We start from the raw sequence: 24,627 nt of genomic DNA, 5'->3' as shown, positions 1-24,627 counted from the left end.
AGGCTTATGTACACGCCAATGAATATTAGTTTTTTTCGAATTTCGTTGGTGTACCTTATTGGAAGACGTCAATAATGACTGCGTTATAATGTTTACATTCATATATAGAATCGATTCAACACTATATAAGAATAAAAGCACGAGTCGTGTCGATAATAAAAATATTATATATATATTATATAGATACAAATAGAATTTATAGTGTACTCAAACTGTATTATATTTTTGGATTTGTAACTAGAATAACGAAATATTACATATATATACCTCACAAAAACAATAGTTATTATCAGCGTCGGCGACAACGACAGAACACCGTAAACGTTTACTGGAAAAATCTGTTATTTCAACCTGCTAAAATAGTCAGAACAAAAATCTAAATATTATACCATTGTAAAGTAGAGATTCCAACGAATAAAACTGCACCTAAAAACGTAATAGTGACTTGATAACCGAGATAGAAATTGGCCCGTAAAGATACATTCATACACCTAACATTTATCGACTACCTACGCGGTATACAATATATATATATACATATATATATACCTAAAAAACTGATATGGTTCTATTTAATTAAAATCCTAAATATTATATACTAGTTTTATCTTAAATTAGACCCCCCCCCCCAAAAAAAAAAAATGACTGCTGGATACGGCAGATGATATGGGCATTGATATATTATTTTTGTATTAAACACCAGAAGGCATGCTATAAGAAGAATTAAACAATAATAACATATAACTAGTGATACATAAACTAATAATTAGTTTTTTTTTACATTTTTTTTCGAGTTATAGAATTTTTGCTTAGCAGGGCAGAATAGATGGCAACAACCAAAAAAAATTTTAAAAATATTTAAATTAGGCGCTTAATATTGTGACTACACAGCAGTAATTAAAAATTATCAAATAATCAAATATGTGCCAAATATTATGGTTTAAGTACATTTAAATATAACAAATATTAATATGATATTACATAACTAATGTCTTAAAATTGTAAATGTTGAATTGTTAGCCAATGGTGGCCTTAATAGATTTACTGGCAACATTTATCAATATTTAACATTTCGGTCTATCCTTCGAATGAACCTTATGCTTGACGACGTCGATTCGATATTATTTCGATGGCATCTTATATGTTATTATATTTTAAAGTAGGCGTGTTACTTTAGTATCGCTATTAAGTGTCGTTTTCGGACTGGGGGGGGGGGCAAGGCTAAAGCATGTTCCGTGCTAAAATAAGAATAAAATCATAATACACAATACCAACTAGAGTTGAGTATCTAGTGGTGCTATAATATTTTTCTAATAAAAGCTTTTTAATATAAAACAAAAATCTGAACTGATAAATATTAATATTGTTAATGACAAGCAGTCTGCAGTTTAAACATTCAATCATATACTACCTAGTTTATATATTTAATGAATTATACAGTTTTATTGAATATAAAACTATTACGATTTATTACAACAACTTAAAATTATATTATATTACATTAATATTCTAGCGTGTAACGCTGTCAAAATATAATATACGTTTTTTCTTAGATACAAATGTATTATCATTTTGCTCTTCGGGTACGACATTCTTCTGTATTGTGGACGTACTTTTTTTGGAATGCACATATGAGCAACGTGTATTGTATATTAATGTTTTAATACCTAAACATTGGCCAGTTGGCATTACTATAGGCTATACTATTATACTTTAGGAGAAATAATATACTTAATTAAAAAATATGAACTGATGTAACGTTCCGTAATTTAATAACAATATTTTTATAATTTCTATTAATTATTATAAAGTATAAAATACTATTATAAGACGGCTATAGTACCTGAAGTGAGATCTTCTAAATACAACAAGGTTTATACATTTTGTCAATAAGAAAGATTTTAAAAAACGAATTAAGTGTTTCAAAATAGAAAATATACGTTTTTAAAATAATGTTAAATTGGTTAAAGTAAAGGGTATTTGTTTAAAAATAAAATAATCATTGAGCGCAATGAACAAACATTAATTTAAAGAATTAAAACGATACCTACAGACCACCGAGTGTACAGAGTACAGACTATAGTCCACAAAATGAATTCCTTGATTTAAATAACCAAACAAATAACAATACACTTAAGAAATATAACGTCGATAAATCGAATACGTATTATATGGAATTTATTCATGTATGCATATGACATATTGTGTATCAGCTAAAATTACAAAAACTAAAGTTTAAATAACAACAATGTCGCTAAATAAATCTAATTATAGGAATGAGTATCTAAAATGGAAATAAATATTTAACAAAAAAATTAAAGACAAATAAAATGGTAACATAGCGGTGAATATTATAGGCGAATTATCAATTTTTTTAGCCAATGTTTTGCGCATTGGCGTACCTAGGAGGAGGCAAAGGGCGCTCCACCCCCCCCCCCCCATTGGCTGTGTTATAGTATAAATAAATTATAAACTATTAAGCCGGGTTTTCAATAAAACGGTCCCGTGTACCGTGTATCAGTTTTCTACGTAAGAGATATAAATTGACTATTATTTTACAAAAAAGTGTCCCTTACACTATAACAATGCTAATCCGTTATATTTTTTTAACACTTAAAGTATAGATAACAAACAGATAGGAATATCATATAACAACGGTTTTGACGAAAGTATACAATCATAACAATATTATATTACATTACAATTTCTATATATCAGACTTTTTAATGACAACTTATTTGCTACGGTAGCCCCCCTTCCCCATTGAAAAAACCTTGGTACGCCACTGGTTTTGCGTGTTCTTCTAAGTTAGGGAGTTGCTTGATGCTTCCCTCAAATTTTGTCCTGGTGGAACAGGACGCAACGGGCTAGATGGTTTGCTCCCACCCACACTCACAGAGTGGCGCCTGAGCCATGCCCCATTTAAATAGAGTGCTGCCACACCTGCCTCGTTCTGTCCTTATTCATTTAAGGTTACCCATTATGCTCGTGTGAAGTCAAATCTAGGAAACTTGGTTCTAAGAAAATCTAGGTTTTCTACTAGTAACTAGGAAGAAATTCTAGACGCGCGAGGCGTTCCAGCGGCTTTACCATGTAACCGATACTGATTCATCCATGAGTATTATGTCATGGGACGCCTCAATTTTACTCTCATTGATAGATGCTTGGTTATGTCTTTAAACATAGGTAGGCTTGGGTTGGGTTTTATTTTGTCCAGTATCCGTAAAGCAGACTCACGCCTCCGTACTTCTGGGGATGCTATATTGGCCAGGACTGGTAACCATTCCACCCGGGTGGTTCTCCTTGTCTCTGTTCCGCTTAGATCGTCTGATTAAATTAGGTATCGACTTTCGTGCAGTGGGCACTTTTGGACCAAACAAGTGCGCAGTGTTCAGCTACACTGTGCATGTTTGATATGGATTTAATGAATGCAGTCAATGAATACAAATAACATCCTATTGACTATATCAACATTCAACACAGGCGAAACCTTTGGACCCAAAAGATAATGTTCAAATCTATAGTAACATTTTAATAGTGTCATGTGGCCAGATTAGAGATGTACTTAAGATAAATCAATTTTTCGGTTTTTCCCCAAAAAAAAAAAACATGACCATTGAAATTAAACGTTTTATTGTTCAGGCGAGTATAATTATAATAATAGCTGAATAAAAAAGAACATGAGCTTTTAAAAACACCTATGGCCTGAACTGGAATCAGTTGAATAGTGCATTTAGATAACACAATTTATCGATGGTACCAAAGGGTAAAATTGATGCACCTAAATAAATTTGTTTTGTCCAAAGCATAATGGCTACTATAAGTTATTATCATTAAATTTTACTAATTTATGATAGTTTGAAATTTGTACATTAAAAGTGAATCATTTAAATATGATTACACCACTTAGTATTTTACATTACATTCCATTCTTATCTCGTATACGAAACGTATAGGAGAGAACTACAATAGTTGTACAATAATTAGCTTACAATTATTTGTTTTGAAAATATGTTTTTATGTATTACATATTGTGTTCGAGTCAATGACGATCGTTAGTCATTATTAGTTATAAATTATGACTAATAGACATAAGTAATGGTTTTTTTTTAGTAGGTACCTAATTCTGGTATTGCTTGAGCATTTCGTAAAATAATTTAAATCTCAGGTACGACTTGTGTGAAGGAAAGCTGCTGCAATTTAGAAAGAAATGCATAATTTTTAAAACTTGGTACATATTATAAAAGTTTCAAGTGAGTGTTGTAAATTTAATGGTGAAAATCAACGGAAAACGGTAACCTTCATTGGTACAGCGGCAGCAAAAAACTACTTACACGTTAACACTTCAATTAACACGACAAGATGATAAACAGTTCATAATAATATATTATTATATTTTGCGCTTATAAGCTAATTTATATTTAACACATAAAATCTCCATTGTCCGCATTGCACTAATTAAAAAAAATAGTCATGATAGTAACAATGAATTACAGTTTTAAAAATAACACGTTTTATAGATATGTCATGCATGCCCAAAAGATTATTAAACATATAAACGTGTAAACATTGGTACAACAGTAAGTTAAAAAAGTAGTTCTAAATAAATATAAAATATATATATTGATTTACGCAAACAAGTATATTAATAGTCTAATTAAAATAATATGAAGGATACAATTACTTGTCTATACTAATACTATATCATGTAAATCAGTTTTTTATAATTTATCTATATAGGAGAAGTGTATTACTACTGTTATTGGATAATCAATTGAGGAATTAAGGTAATAAAATGAAAAATAATAACATAGAAAATAGATTCTATACAAATACAATTTATACACAAATGATAAAAGTAAATTCCAATAAAATGATAACCCCTTCTTTGGAGCCGCTTCCTAAATAGCAATTACTAAATTACTAAATTAATATGTACCTAACATACCCTTGTCAAGAACCAACGTAAAATAAATAAAATATTCGTTTTATAAATTTAGTTTCATACTTACATATACCTACGTAATTTTGTCGATACAAATAAGGATCTATGACAAGTCAATTCGATTTACCACCACTTTTAATATTAGTTATTAATTACTTATACTAATTTTAATAGCCATGTTATTCTGTTCTGTATATTATATTACAACTTTATTTTTAACAAAAAAAAAAAAACAAATCAAGCGGGCTGCCTAGAAATTGTTGATTCCTAGGAAAGATGGTATGCGTATGACACAGCATACTTTTCAATACAAGGGTATTACTTTTATTTTATATTTTACATATGTACGAAAAATGTTTTGGCAATAATAAAAGTATTAATAATAAAGATGTCGACGATGAATGTAATATACACAAATAATTAATTTGTAAGCTTAATAAGCCGTATGCCCGTAAGCCTTTAACAATAGCTCGTCCTAAAAATAAAAACCATGTTCTGTAATTCTGTTACTTAAGATTTAACATTTTTGATAATTTATATTTCATTCTACATATTGAGTAAACATCGCATATTACGCTTAGCAGCCCTTTAGAATATTGTACTCTGGTAGTAAATAGTTGACCAAAAGTAATAAATAATAATAATGTAATATACCAAAAACAGTGGCGTATTTACGGGGGGGGGGTATGGGGGTTATATCCCTCCCGGGGCCCAAAAGGGACTGGCTGTTAAAATCTGTATACCCCCCCCCCCCCGTGGAAAAATCCTAGATACGCTACTCACCAAAAATATGATGTTACATTTTTATTTATTGATTCGAGGATAATATAATATGCTTAACAATTTACCATCTATTCTTGATCATACATTTACGGTCGTCGTCAACACGACACTATAGTATTGTACAGGTATTAAGTTGGATGTGGGTACATAAATCTGTCATTATTATCATCGTGGACCGTAGTGCACTACGATAAACGGTTGTAGCACGCCTGTATCACATCAGAGAGCTGTTGTCGATTACTATTGTTAGTATTGTAAATTTCTAGGACTTATTATTTAACTAGGTGATTCGTATTATGGAAGAATTAAGATGATAAAAAAACCGTAAAAAGTATAGTGTAAACTGTAAACGGAAACGACGATTTTTCCATTTGCCCCGCCCACCGGTTTGAGGTCACGTTGTGTTTACCGCCACGCACTGCGCTCCGGTGCCAGTAGCGCTAGCGTCCGAGAAAGACAGAAACCAACGCAAAACAAAGATAACAGCATTGTTATTATTATTATTATTATTATATTACTATATTGTTATCTAGTATTATAATACTTGTCTATGATATAACCGTTGAATTGTGTGTGTTTGTTGTGTGTATGTGCTTGTGTTGTGGTATGAGCGGCGGTGGTGGCACAGCGGTATTTTTCATACGTGCTTTTTTAATAAAACAAAATTAATTATACTTCTACAATATTTGCTGACGGTGCTGCCGGTCGGTTGTTCTCAGTGGTCACGATTGTGATATTTTACCTATTTAGTATTTTTATTCATAATAATAGATATTACAGTAGAATAATTTACCTATTAAACGTGTCGCCTAACGCGATTTCTAAAGTATACAAATGCATAGGTAATCTTTTCTAGTTCTGCTTGTTTAAATTAAAATAAATATTCCTTTTCGATTAAATCGTTGTTACTGTTTTTTAATATAAATTTACATAATATAATATTGTACTGGTAACGTAAACGCTCATATACATACTGAAAACTAGGATGAAAATACCATCTTAGCCAGACTGTCTGCCGTTACTACACATCAGCTAGAATACTTCTTACGACTAAAACCTAATCTTCAAACTCCGCCTTCATCAACGATTTGTTTGCATTACAAAATATTAAGTGAGTACCTACCTATTTGTACAACTCTGACCGTACATTTTATGTGCATATCTTTTTAATACCTGTTATACCTATATTTTGTATTCTATAATAATTATAATAATAACATTGTCATTTGATAGATAGCTGATAATTGTATTGTAAAAAACTATTTATTTTACAAAAATAAGGTATATAATGTTGTAAGAAACAAATAAATATTTCATGAATCGGATAATTTTAATTTCACAATAACAAATTTCTGTTGACGTTCAACAATCGCACACTAAATTTAAAATTAGTGTTTCTGTTTGTCTTGATAAATTATTAATAATTGCTTTTCCACGTGCTTAGCACATTAGTAGTATGTAAAAATGACGTAAGGTTCATGTTATATAATAATGCAGTAATGGCAAGTAGCCAAATATATCCAACAACACATTGCCAAAAAGCAAAATGACCTATTCTTACCACAAATTTTTGTCAGAATTGAGATAAAGATAACTTGCCCTATTTTAATTTAGTTACAATAGTTGTAAGAATTTGTTGGGATTCCTAATTGAATTAGTGAGTTGAAAGTATTGATTTTGCTTTTTTTCTTTATGTTATTGAAGGTAATACTTATCAGCCTTGGTATAAATATATATATTTATATATTTTGATAAATACTAATTACAAAACAAAATGTTAGTTGTGAAGAATATGGGAGAAAATCTATAAACATAGTTTATCAGATATGTTAAATAACAAAAGCAGATTTTAATTTTATCGTTATTGTATCCTTAATGTGATTAATTAAAAATAAAATAAATTTTTAACAAATATATAATAAAGACAAAAATAATGTTTTGATATAGTTTATTAAGGCTGGTACAAATTCTCTAGTGTGCAGTCAAAACCAATTTTTACAAAACAAGGGGTTAACTATTTTATAGATCAGGCTTTTTTTTTCTGAATTCAAAAGAGATAAAATTATATTTTTGCTTAAATTGAACTTGACTGGTACTGTCCATGACCACCCACTGACAAATTAATATATTGCATACATAGACAAAACTTTATATTAAAAATTAACATATTATGTTAATATTATAATAAAGTATTATATTAAAATTATATAAATTATACATATTCAAAGAGTATTTTTTCAAGAATATCGAAAAACGTTTTGACATGTTTTGTTATGTGATAGGAACAAAAAATTCCTTAATTACCATCCATAAGAGAATACTGAAGTTATTCATAAATCTGTTTTTTTTTTTTGGTTTATGCAGCTTCGTTTGTAGAATCCAAAAAAACATTTAACTAAAGAAAACTGTTTTGTAAGTTTTGATTTAAGTGTGCAATGTATAGATATTTATTCATACTCCAATATTTTATCTAGAGTTGGTTATATTACTTATAAATCAATGTGATGTTTATTTTATTTTTCACCACTTAGCACGACTATTTAGTATCAATTATTCAATTAATCTTCAATCATCACTCATAATATTTTCTCACCATCTAACCTCCCACACACATCTCTATTATTTTGACTACATACTCCTGGCCTTAATCTAATTGTATTTCCCTTTTGAATTTAACGCCACAATCTGGTATTTAATTAAATTTGTATAATTTTCATTATATTTATTATATAACCCTGAATAGGTAGGTAGATATAATTTAACACTTAAATAAACATAATATTAAATAAGCATTACATATGGGAATATTATGGACACATGCATTTTAATTGACCTTGCTTTAGATTACCTATTCAAACATTATAATTTATAAATTAGTTGGTTTGTCAAGGTTCATTTTATTAGACCATAGGTTATAGTAATTCCCGGCTAGGTGCATAGTAGTTCACTATGCTATAATATTATAAAAATAAATGTATAAAATAATTTCTGTATTTCTAGTAAGGTTAAATTTAAGAAAAACATAATATACTATCCCTCATACAAAATAATTATATTTTATACTTGAGTATAAACTGTATTTTGTAGAATTATTTTTCATATTAATGATTGCTTTTCTTAATAATCTATCATAATTTATACATTTTAATTTACATATTTACACACCTATGTGTTAAATTTATTTACTGTTTGTAACCAATTTTATCACAACTTACAATTTTTTAATGACTATTTACTTAATAGTTAATACTAATTTCATTTTTATTTCATTTATTGACTTATTTATTATCTTCTCAGTATTTTCTAAAGTAATGTCATATTTCTACTTCCTAAATCAATTTGTTTACCTGTGTATTTTTTACTGAACCATTACACCAATGAGGTGTTACCGAAAAAAAAAATAATGAAACAAAATAATTAAGTATTTATTTTTTTCAGTATGGAAAATGCAGCAATATTATCAGCTTTTAAAACGTTATCATTTATTTATGATGTCATAACATATCCAGTATATTTAGTAGTACAACAACCATGGAGAAAAAAGAACAAATCAGATGCAATAAAAGTAAGTTATTCATATAGTTTTATTGTAAGACATATTCATTTATTTATCATGCTAATGCATTATTAAGTACATTGTGATATGTCATAAAATCTAATGCTAGCTCTACACTCTTGCCTTGCGCAAGACGTTATACGAGACTGAAACGAGGCACCAAGATTACTAAATTATATTTTACAATACTTATTTAATAGTACTTAAATAGTTATTTGTGTTTTTATTTTCATTTGAAATAATTCGTAATGAATATCATTTCAGTCAAAAGTTACAAAAATAGATGATAGCTCAATTCTTATTCAAACTGTTAGTGACCCCTCTCCTGGTCACCTGAAGATAGTTAAGGAACAAATAGACACATTATATAAAGTATTCCAAAACGCTGTTGCTCATTATCCTGATTCCAAGTGTTTGGGAACCAGACAAATTTTAGCTGAAGAAGATGAAGTTCAAAAAAATGGAAGAATATTTAAAAAAGTTAGTATTTGTCATACCATCTCTATCTTTGTTAAGTATTATATTAAATATATTTGAAAATCTTTAAAAATTGTAGTTATATGTCATTTATGAATATTGATTTAGAAACATTTGAATTTATACAAATTTTATGTTGAAAATATTTAAAATCTAGTATGTCATGGGAGACTACCAATGGATGACATTCAAAGAAGTAGACATAGCGTCGGATTATTTTGGAAATGCTTTGATTTCACTTGGACAACAACATAAATGCAATATAGCAATATTTGCTGAAACCAGAGCAGAATGGATGATAGCCGTTCAAGGATGTTTTAAACAAAATTTTCCCGGTAAAATTTAAATATTAAATGGAACAATTTAATGAAATAAATTTCAAAATCATGTTTTTTCAATATTTTTGTTTACAGTTGTAACTTTGTATGCCACTCTTGGCGATGATGCTGTTGCCCATGGTATAAATGAAACAGAAGTGACTGTTGTAGTTACGTCACATAATTTGTTACCAAAATTCAAAAACATCTTACAGCTCACTCCCCGAGTAAAAACATTAATCTACATGGAAGATCAGTTGGCTTCAACTGATACTAGTGGCTACAGTGATTCCGTAGAAATAATTTCATTTAAATCTATATTACAAAGAGGAGCTGAATTCACAGTTACTGGTTGGTAAAAAAAATCTATTGATATTCCAGGTGACAAATTAATTTTATTTCTCTAATGATCTTACTTGTTTTTGTTTTTTTTGTCACCAAAAAATTAATTTTGTCCAATTATTATTTTACAAAAAAAAAAATATTAAATTTACCTTAACTGTTGATTATTAAATAATATTATTAAAGCCAAACAAAATGACTGATCGATAACTACAGTTTCACACCAAAAGTCGTCATGCTAATGGCCTAAGCTTTAAAGGGAAAATGTAATGATATATAAACCTATTTTGAGTAATTATTTTTTTTTTAGAAAATCATTTACCAGTAACAAGTGATATTGCAATTATAATGTACACTAGTGGATCAACAGGAGCCCCAAAGGGTGTAAATCTTTCACATACAAATCTTATTGCCACACTTAAAGCGTTCAATGATGCTATTGACATAAATTATCAGAATGACATTTTCATGGGCTACTTACCACTTGCACATGTTTTCGAATTACTCGGAGGTAAATATAAAATACAACTAATATTAATAACTACTTTATTGAATAAAAATTGTTTTTAATGACGTTTGGTCACTTTTTTTTGTTTTTAGAACTTTCTTGTTTATTCTTTGGTGTTCGAATCGGTTACTCGACTCCTCTCACAATGATTGATACTTCAAGCAAAATAAAACGTGGCACAAAAGGTGATGCTCGTATATTGAAGCCAACAATTATGACAGCTGTACCCGTATGTATATTTAATAATATTCCCTACAATGTGGATGAATTGTTGTGCTATTAGTAATTTATTTAATTATTTTTAGCTTATTTTAGATCGTGTCTACAAAGGCATAAATGAAAAGATATCTGGCGGTTCAACATTCCAAAAAACTCTTTTCAAATTTGCTTTTGAATATAAGATGAAATGGATGGAACGTGGTTTTCAAACTCCACTGATGAATATGTATGAAAACTACATTTTTCTAAAACTAATATATCAATAAATAGGGTTATTTGACTTTTACAGGTTAGTATTTAAGAAAACCAGTGCTTTAATGGGTGGCCGATTGCGATATATTTTGTGTGGTGGTGCTCCTCTTTCACCTGAAACCCACACTCTCATCAAAGTATGCCTTTGTGAAACGGTTCAACAAGGTTATGGATTAACAGAAACTAGCTCGTGTGGATGTGCAATGAGCCGTAAGTGGTTATAAAATTTAATTTCAATTTTAAAAAAGTCTTTCAAATTTTAGTAATTTTATCAAATTAATTTTGTAGGAGAAGATATGTCTACGGGTCGTGCAGGTGCCCCATTAACGGTCAATGATTTTATTTTAACTAGTTGGGACGAAGGTGGTTACACGGTCACTGATAAACCTTATCCCAGAGGCGAAATGATAATTGGTAAATGTCATATCATATTATATACTATAATAATATGTGAATAACTTTGTATTTTAGCTTTGATGCGGAACGGAAAAGTTAATAGTTTTACAATGACTATATTACTTTTGTTTTTGGTCATACTAAAAGGACATAAGGAGTTAAAGATACTTTATATGGCCAAAAATAATAAATAATTTACCCTTTCTCTTTAAAAAACTACACAAATTTCCTTTTTTTACAGTAGTTTTTTAACTTAACTGGAAATTATATAAAGATAGATCTATAACATTACATTTTTTCAAAAATCTGTAATCAATTTTTTTTGTTTAGTCGATAAAAACTTTATGCAAAAAAGAATTTCAGAAAAAATTTTGTTTTTAGTTTTCATTATAGTTTTTTAAGTTAGTTAATTTGAAAAATGTATTTAACTTTATTATTGATCAGTCAAAATCTTAAGACTTAATTCTCATTTTAGACAACATTTTTTATTATAAAAAGTTAATAAAATTTAAATGTTTCCATATTTTTAATAATCTGTAGTCTGGTTTTTTATCGAAGAAACTTAAAATATCAAATAACACGGTTTAAACATATTTTTTGTTTTTTTGCAATTATTTATATCTATACAGTTTGGTATTAAAGTATTTTTTTTAATGTGATTTTTCATTATACTTTGTTTTAGGAGGTGAAAATGTATCACCTGGATACTACAAAAATCCTCAAAAAACGAAAGAAGAGTTTTTCGAAAAAGATGGTAAATGGTGGTTCAAAACTGGTGATATTGGAGAACTAGAATTTGATGGAGCCATAAAAATTATAGGTATATTTTTCAAAAATTATATTTGCACCAAGAATCGAATATTAATTAATCTTAATTGTTTGGTTTTAGATCGTAAAAAAGATTTAGTCAAACTACAAGGTGGTGAATACGTGTCTTTGGGTAAAGTTGAATCTCAGCTCAAAACTTGTCCAATTGTAGATAATATATGCATTTATGGAAATCATTTTAAGACTTACACAATTGCGATAGTTGTGCCCAATAGCTCACATTTATTAGATGTGGCTACAAAACTAGGTATTGAAGATGCTAAAAATATCAATCCTGAAGAACTGTATGCAAACCCAAGGCTAGTAAAAGCTCTATTAGACGAACTGACAGCTTATGGGAAAAAAAGTAATTTGTTAAGAAAAAACTTATTATAAAATAATGTGCTATTCATAATCTGTAATTTGCATTAATTTAGATAAACTGGAAAGGTTTGAAATACCTACAGCTATAAAAATATGCACTGAGATATGGACCCCAGATAATGGTCTGGTAACGGCAGCTTTCAAATTGAAACGAAGAGAGATATATGTAAAGTACCAAGCTGACATTGATAGTTTGTACCAATAATAATATATTTACTTGGCGTTACAAGAACCCAAGTAAACATTTTTTTTCTACTTCTATTAGTGTATTATTTATTATATAAATGCAACTTTTTTTTTGTGTTTAGTAATGGCTCATTAGATAGGTAAATATTAATAAAATATTGTTACTAAATTCTTTAAGGTGTAATTTAATTTATTAAAAACTGTGTTGAACTACAATTGTATTTGTGTTTAAAAGTTAACTCTCAACTGTTATTATTTTTTATTAATCTTGCCGTTACCACTCTTTTATGGTTTACAAATCATTTGAGTTGTTGTTTGCATTAACATTACATTGTTGTTCTTTTTGTTTGATTTGTTCAAAATGTTTTTGATTGCGTATTATGCAATTTTTTCTGCGTTCTGAAATACAAGAGTCATCTATTCGATTGTTTTTGTCGTGTGTACAATATATTTTAATATTACTACTTACTGGGATTTCTTATCGCCGCACAGTATCGCTCGACTGCAGTCATCGGACCGTCAGCTATGAGTTCACATACGTATGGCAATTTTTTTGAACAATTTTCTGTCTCCCAATACCTGTTGCTCGTAATGACCACACAGTCTTTTTCTATTTTCCTCGCCTTGGGATGTCCCGGTGCCCACGCTCTGTACGGCAAGCAAGCCAGTAGCTCTCCTGGATACACAGTTCCAAGTGTGTATGAATAGTTTTTCAAAATTTAATGGCTTTATTGCTCACCCATAATAGTAACAAAGTCTTCATCGAAAAACAGACCTACATATGCTCTACGATTCCTGATGGTAAAGTTAGTAAGAGTAGACGATACTAAAGCGGACAACATGGAAGTACGTGTTTCCGATACAATATTAGCCAAGTGACCCCCAACCTCTTCGCACGCTTCCATCGCGTTAGAAAAATTCATACGGTCTGACACTACGTCAAAAATCCCAATGCCAGGAACACAAGTGTAGTTCTCGTTGGCTGTTGTTGAAATCCAAATGCAATAGTGTGAAACGGAGTAAAAATTTAAAGATTAAATAAAATTTGCTGCACAAATTTTGTACAAGGAAAGTCAACATTAAATCTAGACTATGTAATGTTAGTAAAAATTAGAACTATTATAAAATAGGTGCACGAAAAAAATGTTTAATCATACTTGGTCATTGTCATTTATATATTATGTATGGGTATACACTTTCAATAATAATTTTAAGATTCTTAAGTAAGTAAAAAAATGGTCAAAACTCAACATTTCTTTTGAAACTGTTAGAGAAGTACTAAATTAAATATTATATCCAAAAATGCCCATTTTTATTTGTTTGGACCACTGTGCGCGTGTGCTAGTAAATCTCAATGTTAAAACGTATAACTTACGCAGTGGCTTCGAGTACATGCTGTAGTAATTGTATAGTGATGGATTTTGCTTGGAATTCAGAAATCCGTGGTACTCCGGACATTCGTAGACCATACACTTTGACCCGGTCGTGACGTTTTCTTCTAAAACGATAACATTCATTATTACTATCAAGTAGGTAGTCTATTTATGGTTTTGCGGTAATTTTTTATTTAAGATGATTGCGAGTCGGATAAATTTATTTTCACAACTCGTATAATATTTTATGTACACTAAAATAGTCGTGATGGCGAGTGTGAATTAAATTTATTATGTAGTTTTATAACACCGTTGTATTACCGAAATGTAACAAGAATTATTCAAAGTTGTCACCATTTACTAGTTCGTAGGTATAAGTATATTGTACTAACACATACCTACACCATCCAGTGAGCCGAGCGCAGGTACCCAGCTACGGATTTAACCATTGTGCCACTGTAAGCACTGAACAAATTACCGCCTTTTAAAATATAATTATTTTTCTAGTCAAAAAAATGTCTAGCGAGTAATTCTCGTGTAGTGTCAACTTCATTTATAATAATATTTGGTTTAAAAAAAGAACATATTTTTACCAAATTATTTAGTTTACTTTAGCATTGATTATAAACACTATGTATGTTAATATATGTAAATTGTAATTATATGACAGTATTTATTAAATAATACCTATACGCTGTTGTAATATTTATAATCATTATAGTTAATTAAAAAAATTATGAAATTAATAATAAAAAAAAAAAATTGAATTGTAGATAATTCTTACATAATAATTTTAATTAAAAAAAAAAAAACTTGTAAATCCAGGTTGCCCGGCCCACTTTTTAGTTAGGTACGTAAAGCATCTGGGGCAAGTGCTAAACTCGCCTTCGGTATAGTTAGCGAATGCAAAAGCAAACGCATTCCTCGTCCGGGCCAGTCTAGTGCAATCTTCCACTTCAGTCTCGTTGGACATGACCACAGTTCGCATTGTGGACGTCGCGCAAGGTTTAGTTAGGTGATATTCGGGTGTATGCTGTCGGGATGCGGGCAAACACCTGGATAAATCAAGATCAGCTGAATTCGTCGAGGTCAGCAGCATAACGACTGTGGTTGTCATCGAAGAAAACATGGCGCCGTTCCGCGACATTTTTAATTCAGTTTCTTAGGTATACCGTCACCGTTAACGAACTAAATCAATATTGAAACTTGGGCACCGCACGTGTTACACAGATGGATGGCAATCGCGTGCATATAAGCAAGAATAAATAATAAATATCCACTGACGGCGTCAATCAAAAACGTCATCTTCGATTAATTGGCAATCGCCCAACCAATTATTCCAGTGCAATCAATTTTGATTTGGTAGAGTACAGCAAATATGATTTAAGTCTTTATATACTATATACGACTTACCGAAAAACACCTAATGGCTATTTTCCGTTAAATTTTCATACTTGGGTAGCGATTTAATAGGTGTGATTTATTGGGTGTATGTGTTCAGCAGACTATAAGTTATAAATACAATAACACATCAGAGTTTCAGCAAAAGAGCAAAATTTGTGCAAAAGAGTCGAAAACCTATGTTAAATCACATTTGAAGGGTACCGGGAAAAACCAGCAGTCACTTTTTTCTAATCTAAAAAAAGTTTGTTTAAATAATGTTTAAAAAATACTTGAAACTTTTAGAAAAATGTTAAATTCTTGTTTATAATCGTGGTTAAAAATAAAGTACAGAATCGGTTTGTATAAAAACTAATTTTATAACAACAAAATTGCCATATTTTTAAAAAGTAACTGCTGGGTTTCCCCCCCCTGTACCGGGTACTCTTCATTTAAACTTCACCCTTGGTGGGGCGCGGGTTAAAATTAAAATTTATCGATTTATTTTGAACCTCATTTTTACTGTATTTAGAAACTTGTAGAGAGCGTCCGGGTTAAAATTCGAAAATTGACATTGCAATCCGTGCATTTTGTTAGAAGGACGACGGATTACAAAATGTAAACCTTGCAGTCATGAATTTAACAATAAATAAAAATAATATCCACAAATAAAAATGCAGACGTCTCATGTCTAATCACACTTCCACGTGGTAGTTCACTAGGTACCTAGTACCTAACCTACTAATATTATTGTACAATTTGAGAAAAAAAACAATTTCTTTTGTTTCAATAAAATTAAAGACAATATAATTTGTTACAATATAATTAATAATACCATTTATATCCAGAAGTCAAAACATCAGAACTTTGATTGGATACTTAATTATAGCCTTACATGTTGTGAGAGAAATATTTAATAACTTTTTACATATAAAATATAAAACAACGGAGAATACGATATCTCCGATATCCAATACATGCCACTAATTTTTATGATTCTATGTAAGAACATTTAGAAAAATACAAATTGTAGTTATAATCAAGCGTTCGGAGCGCGTTCTGGACAAAGTTTACAACTTATGCTTAAACAAAAAAAAACTATTTAAATCGTTCAAAATTGTAATGTTTGTCTAAAATCTAAATGATTTAAATTTTTTATACTATTTATACTACAACATAAAATTTGAATGTTTTAAATAACAAGTTTTTGTATAAAGGAAAACCTGTACATTTTAGCAAAACGCGTTCGTTGATGCTGGTCATACTTTAACTATTATAAATTAGCTCAAATACTACCCATCCTAACTTACTGAAGTTCTATAATTCTATGTCACAAGGCACAGAAAAACAATTCCTTAAGGAATATGTTTTTCAAAGAGCTTATCTATTAATATTATAGCAAATAGTAAATACTTTCAATAAAAATATATTTTATTACAAATAGCTATAGAAAAATACTATATTTCTATGTTTTGGTGTACATATTTTTTTAACTAAAATTAATCACTAGTTTATAATAATTATAGGTACAAAAAGCGTTATATTAACATTATTAAATGCGCTACACAAATAATATAAGCAACAGTCTCAATATATTTTATTAATTCTAGAATAATAATATCAGTAAATTGGAATATTGAAAAAATAATTTGAATGAAATAAATCTAAATGTATAGGATATTCTCGATATTTTTTATTGTCTACATTGTAACACTCGAGAACATTATTTGTGAATACCATTGCTTTATTTCCGTTGAAAGAACACATTGTAGAGTCTTGATCGTATACCGCTTTGAAATTTACAACGTCCTCGCATGACTCGTCCACAGGACAATAACAGTATAAAGTGATGTTTAACTGATCATTGTAAGCTAAAAAAAGAGGAAAACAACTTAGTATGGATATTTGTAGACAATGATTCAGACGTACCTAGTAAATAAATACTATCAAAATAATTGGTCGCACAAATAATAATAGCATTTAAATGTAACGGACGACTCCCCCAGTCACAGAGCGATGGATCAATTTTGTTATGACACAAGTAAAACCATACAGGGTTACGTTCTTTGGTAATCATTACTAACTGACCTTTGAACTCTAAACATGTGTAAATTTTGCGATCGACTTTTTTCGTAAAATTACACAAGTAGCTTCGCACACGCTTCAGTTCACGTTGGTCTACAATATTTACAATGTATACAATAACAGTTTTGGTTAGCAGATTAAGCTTATTGTGCATATAAATTTTTACCTTCGCTCAAAATGAACCTTTCCATTAATTCGTTTGGCAACCGATGTTTAGTAAGGCCACCAAAAAGATACAATTCGTTACCACAAAAATATCCAACCCCGTGACGCCTTTTGGTAGTTGTGAAACTGTAAAATTAATACATGACCTCTATAAATACATTTTCATAGAGCAGATATTTTTCCACAGATTAGTACTTCTCTAATTGGCTCCATTGTTTATTTATCATGTTGTACTTCCAACCCGCTTCATTCCATTGTCCTTTACCATAACCGATTTCTCCAGCTAGTACAAAAATATCCATGCCTGTCAAACAAAAACAATCGGAATTAACATTTGTTAAACTAAATTAAATACTGAAATTTACCTTTAACAACAACATGATATCCAGTCGTGTCAAGAGGTAGTGGATCTAATTGGAGGAATTTTATAAATTTCATTTGATTCCAATCCCAATAGTAAATATAAGCATGACCACTGTCTTCGTTCTTTATTCCACAAAGAGCAATAGGAACGCGTCTTATAGATTTTATTGTATCATTATTATCACCATTGATTTTGTTATGCAAGTATTGTTCTATATTGTTTTGCAATTTGAAATTATTTGTTTTTGATAAACAATACTGTAACTGAGACACATCCATAGTATTAAAGTGTACACAAGCTATAGCTATTTCATTTTCAATATCTTCTCTGCCAGTTTTTGAACACCATTCAATTACTAAATCGAATACATGAATTTCTTTTTCAACATTTAAACTGTTGTCACATAGCAGTTGATATAAATCTTCTACCGTCAATTTGAAAAATTCATCTCTGTTATGAATAGTGAGCACATTGAAATTGTACAAAATATAAATACGTGATTTTTCATATAGTTCATGTAGATCCAGTTTAAAAGCTACAGAAAATATTTGAATCGCACAAGCTGAAAAAAGAAATTGCTTCTCGACTATTTGGATACACTGTTTGGTTATCTCGGTAAATTGGAGAATTTGTGTAGTTTCTAATAGAAGTAGTATTTCAGATATGGATTCCAAAGTAATACATTTAACTTTTAAATAGTCAAGAATCCACACAAAGCCTTTATGATTAATATCCTGAAATAGTTAAATATTACTATTGTTTATACTATATCAAGATAAATGATAAAACTACTACTGGCAAAATAAATTCTCTTACCTTTAGTTGGATTTCTCCACTGATGCGGGACTCTAAGAATTGACCTCTAAACATGGCTTCAAAATACAAACTATGTTTAACCAGTAATGATTTCTCTGATATGACTTTGTCACCACTATCAAAGCAGAGTGTTATTGACTCTTTATTGTCAACATCCATCATAACGTCTTCAAAACAATCAATGCTAGCTAAAAAAAACATTTATATACAAAATATTTTATCTCTAATTATACAATTATTTTTTAAATACTAGACTAGAGCATAATTAGAGAGAACAAAACACATACGTAAATGTATTTAAGTTGTTGTACTTAATTTTATAAATAAGTATTGATTACATGTCAAAGAAAGTCATCATTCTGGTGATCTTGAATGGTTTAGCCAACTAGTTATGATTTATTCGTTAAATAAAAACCTTCCCGGATCCCAATTACCAGAATTAATATGATCGACCATTCCTAAGCTAAAAGAATTATATTTCTAAAAACTATAGATAGCCTGTAAACTAACAATATTCAAGAATATCACATGCGACTATTGCACCTATAATTCGAAATATTAAATAATAAATAGTAAAAATACAAACAAAATATTAATATTTATTACTTTTTTATTATTGATAAGATAAAATAATATTATCACAAAAATTAGGGATAACATCACTTTTCCCAAATTGCTCAAGTTGCCCCAAAGACCATTTTTCCAATGTACACTTTTTCCCAATGGGCAATGACCAGCTTTTTATCAGATATTTTTAACATTACTTTTTTTACCTAACTTTCGATCTGTAAACTCCTTTTAGAGTTTAGACTGTAGTTGCAATTTTGAATGCAATTCAGATTTGAAGATTTTTTTTTTAAATAACTTGTCTCCTACACTATTAAGTTAAGTCCCATGATAATCAAAACAAAACCAATGTATTTATGCAAATTGTTGAATAGTTGAATGAAAAAATAAAAACCAGCGTGCATTGACAAAAATAAATACCACAGTCTATTTATTAAAAAACAAAAATAAAATAATAAGATTACATATTATAATAATAATTTTAACAATTTATGTTTTCATTTAAAAACTTTTATATTTACGCTAAAATATCAAAAAACTATTTTGTAAAACGTATTTCAAGTTATCTAATTTAAATACTTTTATTTTATACTAACAAAAATACAGGAAATGTAATAACATATTTGAAATAATTCTAATTAAACAATATTCATAATAATATAAAAAAAAATTATAATTTTGAAAAAATTGGTTTTTTGTCTTTTGATGCAACAGCCATAGTTGCTTTAATAAAATCTTCACTCTGAAGTAAAATTTGATTCCAATCAGCCTAAAACATAGAAATTAAATTTTATTTCATAAATTGTATTTTGAAAAAAATAACCATTGCATATAAAGAACATTGTGTAAAAATTAATTGAGTCAGTCGACAGATGCTATAACTTCCATACTTTATTTTTTCTTTGTTACTTTTTTCTAAATACATTGAATATATGATAATACAACTAACTATAAATATCTTAAAATTTTTTAAATATTTAAAAATAAAAGAAACTAATAAACACATTAAACTCTAAAGCAAAGATTCTACAAAAAACAAAAATCAATTTGGATAACCCGAAATTTTAGAGTTTAAAGTTTGAATGAAACTATGAATTACATAATTATTGAAATTATAGTTATTACAATATCTAGCATTTATTTTTATTGATTACCTATTCTACTATGTACACTGATTAACCTACATACAAAATACTTCAATTTTACACTTTAGTATAATACATTTCTATACATTATTATTATTTTAAAGTATTAAAAGTAATTATCATTAAAAAAAAAAAATGTGTATTCGTCAACATGGTAAATTAGAACAGAACACTTACAATATGATCTAATCCTTCTTGAACTGTATGATCACGTGAATATATTATGCTACGTTTGGTCATTTGAATACCAACAGGACTTTTACTCGCTATATCATTAGCAATATTCATTACGTTTTCAAGCATGCTAAAAAAATTAATTTTAAATATTTATTCAATACATACATATCTATAGGTACAACATTAACATTGTAAGTACTAATGGTAAACAATATAATATCACTGTACTCAAGATTTATTTTATTTATACCTTTCATTGGTTTCATACACTGTACTAACAAAACCAATAGATTTAGCTTCTTGGGCATCAAATTTACGAGCTGTAAAAGCCAATTCGTTAAATGTACTCATATTTCCAATGATTTTTGGCATTCTTTGAAGTGTACCCACATCTGCAGCCATTCCTGTTTCAAAGTATCACATGTTTTATAATATAATGTAACAATGGAATATAAACAAGATTTAATAATTATTATTACAAGAATGAAAATATTAGATTTTAAAAATTACATTAGTTCTTAGAAATTTCAGCAAACTGCAAATAAGTTACAACACATCCTACCAAATTATTGACTTTTTATTAACCTGTTTCTGTAAACATCAACTTTTCTACAGGCAATAACATATTTTTGGCTTTATTTTTACTGCTCAAGTGAAACAACCTTTAAGAATCCCAATGACCACGGGAAGTTGTTTTTAATAGTTGTATCTAACAGTAAGAATATGTGTTACACCTTCAAGATTGTCTTTAGAAACCTCAAAAAGTGGTACATTTTATGAATCAATTTTCGATCAAAATATTAATTCATAGTATTAAAACATTAATACATATTACTGGATAATATAACTAAAAAAAATGTCTACTTTCAACAGCTTTTAATATTAACATATTTTGCATGATCAGGATAGTTTTCAGTCGATGTGTATGTTTTTACCACTTATAAACCTCATTAAAAAAGAACTAAATAATAAATGTCAAACAATTTTGGACACTAAAAATAAACTAGTACAAATTATATTAATTTGAAAAAACTTTATTTAAATAACTGTTTCTTACCACAGGGATAGAAGCTCTTTTTTAATAGAAAATTTAATATAACGTCTCATTCAATAAACAGCCACAACAGTGAGCCAGTACACAATTTGCCTATCCTATTATATCAATCACTCTTCTTCTTTGACCTGTTGATTACCAAAACAGCAAAGGGGCTTTACACTTAAATACATATTATAATGCCCCATCCCATGTAACTTCTTAATATAAAAAACGTAAACAATTTAAGGTTGCTTGTTTAAAAAGTAGGGATGCTAAACACACACAAGCCCTCTCAAATTGCACCTATGTATTACCTTAAAATATGTAAATTTAATTTTAATATTTTTCGTGTAATACAAACCTATCTCTGTTTCTTTGATTTGAAACCATGCGTCATTTGTACAATATCTTATATCTGATGCAGCAATTAAATCTACACCACCTCCAATACATCCATTGTGTATAGCGGCTATTACAGGTTTAACACACTAAAAATACAATACATTTATTCAATTTCTTGTTTAACCAAAAATATTTCTGATTTTAATTACTTTATAATTTAAAGTCTTTAAAAGAAAAAAAAATTAAGGTTTACAATTATTTCATTCACACAAAACTTTTTTCTTTTGACAATTACTGTTAAAAACTTACTATCATAATATATATTTTTTGGTAGAAAATATAGGCTTAATTTGTTGTAAATTAATTTATTAAGTAAAAATTGAGTTAATATTAATAATTTGATTCTGATGTAATTAAAACATATTTACAATATGTGCATCTACTAGAAATTTAATTTTTATATAATTATGACTAATTTTTTTAGTCATTATAAAAATACAATGTGATGACTAAATGAACTAAGATAAATCAATACCTACACCTGAAGTTAAAACATGTTATTACTTTTTCAAGTGAAGTGATACAGTCTTGATATGTTTTAATAAATTTTCTAATGACTTGTGACTTTCTTGCGATGTCGTCATGGTTTGCCACTTCTTGGCCAAGATTCATAACATCATACAAATCAATACCTGTTATCAACAATTTTAATTAAAAATTATTTTAGAAAATAATACATTACTGTTTTGTTTCTTACCTTAGAATTTATACAGTTCAATTAAAAAAATAATATATTAAAATTGTGACACAATTACTTAAATGTAATATTTTGTCATAAAATGAATTAATCAATTTTTAGTTTGACAACACAAAACAGATACACTTGTGTTCAGGAAATAAGGATTGAACACATAGTTACATAAAATATACTACATAGGTATCATAATATGCAAATTAAATTACCTGAAGTGAAAAATTTTCCATTCCCAGTGAGAACAATCACGCGACAATCAGGATTTTCACTGAGTTCATTAAAACATTTTCCAATTTCACTGTAACATCATAATTGTAACTGTTTAGTATTTATACTTCAAAAAACAATGTATATGACTTGTGTGGAATTTGGTATGATTAATGCAAAATGACCTAGTAAAGAAGACAAATAAATGTACACTCTTAGTCGCAGTTCTTATTTCTATTTAAAATGTTGAATAAAATAAACTAGTGTTGAATATATTTTTTATAAAATAAAACATTCTTCTATATTTTTTTTCTATTCTAAATCCTATTAACCTACTTTTTAAACCGTAATGGTTACAGTGATAAGAAGCTTACTAAGATTTACATTGATAAGCGGTGTGTGTTCGTGTTAATATAGGTTGAATAAATATAAATAAACTACTACTTACATCCACATTTGTGAATTCATAGCATTGGCCTTTCCAGGCCTATTTAATTGTACATTGAATACAAATTCCTTATGACTTTCAATTTTCAGAGTTTGGTAGCTAGACATTGAATAAGCTTTTGATATACCTACAAAGGATAACCACATTAACAACAGTGTTATGGATTTTCACTAATAATCATATATAATAAAATGTTAAAATCTTATCGCGGTACATTTTGTTGTAATATTGTCATAAAACATATAAATTAAAATGGAGATAAAAAAAATAATGAGAATCAATATTTTACTTACTTCTAAGGTAAAAAAATCCTTTTTGTAAATTAGTTATTCTAAAAAACATAATAAGAACAATATAAAGCTAAAAAATTATAATACAGTTAAACCATATAATTCACAACTTGTGTATTAATAATAGTTAGGCATGTGTATCATGTACGAATATAAAATATCGCTTTGGCTACAAATATCGTTTTTGAATGAAACGAATAACTAAGTTAAGAATGAAAATAAAGAACCGTTTGCACAGATCAGCAGACAAAACTATGACTATTGCCTTCTGGTTTCTACTTTCTGTCGCTATTGAATGGTGATAAT

At 28.6% G+C, this 24,627-nt stretch overlaps 4 protein-coding genes across 9 annotated transcripts; 1 reads left to right on the top strand and 3 right to left on the bottom strand.

The window, feature by feature from the left end:
* The first annotated feature begins 6,235 nt into the window (after nucleotides 1-6,235).
* Nucleotides 6,236-13,388, top strand: LOC126844493 (fatty acid CoA ligase Acsl3-like). 2 transcript variants are annotated; one of them, XM_050582737.1, is made up of 14 exons: nucleotides 6,236-6,570; nucleotides 6,713-6,839; nucleotides 9,167-9,293; nucleotides 9,549-9,764; nucleotides 9,919-10,096; nucleotides 10,175-10,429; nucleotides 10,731-10,931; nucleotides 11,021-11,157; nucleotides 11,234-11,373; nucleotides 11,437-11,609; nucleotides 11,688-11,813; nucleotides 12,478-12,615; nucleotides 12,685-12,969; nucleotides 13,040-13,388. In XM_050582737.1, the coding sequence occupies exons 3-14, from the start codon at nucleotides 9,168-9,170 to the stop codon at nucleotides 13,189-13,191; spliced, it is 2,127 nt and encodes a 708-aa protein (XP_050438694.1). In that variant the 5' UTR covers nucleotides 6,236-6,570; nucleotides 6,713-6,839; nucleotide 9,167; the 3' UTR covers nucleotides 13,192-13,388. The 2 variants fall into 2 exon arrangements, with proteins under 2 accessions (XP_050438694.1, XP_050438693.1); XM_050582736.1 differs by having other exon boundaries at nucleotides 6,236-6,839.
* LOC126844494 (pulmonary surfactant-associated protein D-like) lies at nucleotides 13,357-15,088 on the bottom strand. 4 transcript variants are annotated; one of them, XM_050582740.1, is made up of 5 exons: nucleotides 14,944-15,088; nucleotides 14,548-14,670; nucleotides 13,912-14,154; nucleotides 13,642-13,848; nucleotides 13,357-13,589 (listed from the first exon to the last, which is right to left on the bottom strand). In XM_050582740.1, exons 2-5 carry the CDS (start codon nucleotides 14,639-14,641, stop codon nucleotides 13,465-13,467), a joined length of 669 nt encoding a protein of 222 aa, XP_050438697.1. In that variant the 5' UTR covers nucleotides 14,642-14,670; nucleotides 14,944-15,088; the 3' UTR covers nucleotides 13,357-13,464. The 4 variants fall into 4 exon arrangements, with proteins under 4 accessions (XP_050438697.1, XP_050438698.1, XP_050438695.1 ...); XM_050582741.1 differs by lacking the exon at nucleotides 14,944-15,088 and adding an exon at nucleotides 14,867-14,906; XM_050582738.1 differs by lacking the exon at nucleotides 14,944-15,088 and having other exon boundaries at nucleotides 14,548-14,872.
* Nucleotides 15,089-16,844: 1,756 nt separating this feature from the next.
* Nucleotides 16,845-19,959, bottom strand: LOC126844402 (uncharacterized). 2 transcript variants are annotated; one of them, XM_050582576.1, is made up of 7 exons: nucleotides 19,694-19,959; nucleotides 19,356-19,543; nucleotides 18,541-19,273; nucleotides 18,371-18,479; nucleotides 18,177-18,301; nucleotides 17,855-18,103; nucleotides 16,845-17,796 (listed from the first exon to the last, which is right to left on the bottom strand). In XM_050582576.1, the coding sequence occupies exons 2-7, from the start codon at nucleotides 19,515-19,517 to the stop codon at nucleotides 17,546-17,548; spliced, it is 1,629 nt and encodes a 542-aa protein (XP_050438533.1). In that variant the 5' UTR covers nucleotides 19,518-19,543; nucleotides 19,694-19,959; the 3' UTR covers nucleotides 16,845-17,545. The 2 variants fall into 2 exon arrangements, with proteins under 2 accessions (XP_050438533.1, XP_050438532.1); XM_050582575.1 differs by having other exon boundaries at nucleotides 16,846-17,796; nucleotides 19,643-19,959.
* A 366-nt stretch (nucleotides 19,960-20,325) lies between these two features.
* On the bottom strand, nucleotides 20,326-24,627 carry LOC126844620 (delta(3,5)-Delta(2,4)-dienoyl-CoA isomerase, mitochondrial). The gene is made up of 8 exons (XM_050582930.1): nucleotides 24,325-24,627; nucleotides 24,032-24,158; nucleotides 23,586-23,674; nucleotides 23,187-23,314; nucleotides 22,642-22,768; nucleotides 21,495-21,648; nucleotides 21,245-21,371; nucleotides 20,326-20,691 (listed from the first exon to the last, which is right to left on the bottom strand). The coding sequence occupies exons 1-8, from the start codon at nucleotides 24,371-24,373 to the stop codon at nucleotides 20,593-20,595; spliced, it is 900 nt and encodes a 299-aa protein (XP_050438887.1). The 5' UTR covers nucleotides 24,374-24,627; the 3' UTR covers nucleotides 20,326-20,592.

The sequence above is a fragment of the Adelges cooleyi genome, unplaced genomic scaffold (genome assembly GCF_023614345.1).
Source record: "Adelges cooleyi isolate 19-005CV unplaced genomic scaffold, UGA_ACOO_1.1 ACOO_flye_CR_arks_rails_tigmint_CR_PRNA_651, whole genome shotgun sequence".
NCBI lineage: Eukaryota > Metazoa > Arthropoda > Insecta > Hemiptera > Adelgidae > Adelges > Adelges cooleyi.
Note: the sequence above shows the minus strand (reverse complement) of the source record. Positions and strands in the feature narration are given on the sequence as shown.

Bases quoted from the DNA above. Each gene is read 5' to 3' on its own strand.
- LOC126844620 (XM_050582930.1), bottom strand. From the start codon at position 24,373: ATGTTTTTTAGAATAACTAATTTACAAAAAGGATTTTTTTACCTTAGA. The intron at 23,315-23,585 runs GTAATTTAATTT...TGTTGATAACAG, and splicing joins TGGAAAATTTTTCACTTCAG to GTATTGATTTGTATGATGTT. The intron at 22,769-23,186 runs GTAATAACATGT...TTGTATTTTTAG, and splicing joins GTATCACTTCACTTGAAAAA to TGTGTTAAACCTGTAATAGC.
- LOC126844402 (XM_050582576.1), bottom strand. From the start codon at position 19,517: ATGATGGATGTTGACAATAAAGAGTCAATAACACTCTGCTTTGATAGT. The intron at 18,480-18,540 runs GTAAATTTCAGT...TTTGTTTGACAG, and splicing joins ATATCATGTTGTTGTTAAAG to GCATGGATATTTTTGTACTA. The intron at 18,302-18,370 runs GTACTAATCTGT...TTAATTTTACAG, and splicing joins CAATGGAGCCAATTAGAGAA to TTTCACAACTACCAAAAGGC.
- LOC126844493 (XM_050582737.1), top strand. From the start codon at position 9,168: ATGGAAAATGCAGCAATATTATCAGCTTTTAAAACGTTATCATTTATT. The intron at 11,610-11,687 runs GTAAGTGGTTAT...TTAATTTTGTAG, and splicing joins GTGTGGATGTGCAATGAGCC to GAGAAGATATGTCTACGGGT. The intron at 12,970-13,039 runs GTAATTTGTTAA...GCATTAATTTAG, and splicing joins GACAGCTTATGGGAAAAAAA to ATAAACTGGAAAGGTTTGAA.
- LOC126844494 (XM_050582738.1), bottom strand. From the start codon at position 14,689: ATGAATGTTATCGTTTTAGAAGAAAACGTCACGACCGGGTCAAAGTGT. The intron at 14,155-14,547 runs GTAAGTTATACG...TTTCAACAACAG, and splicing joins CATGTACTCGAAGCCACTGC to CCAACGAGAACTACACTTGT. The intron at 13,590-13,641 runs GTAAGTAGTAAT...ACAATCGAATAG, and splicing joins TGCGGCGATAAGAAATCCCA to ATGACTCTTGTATTTCAGAA.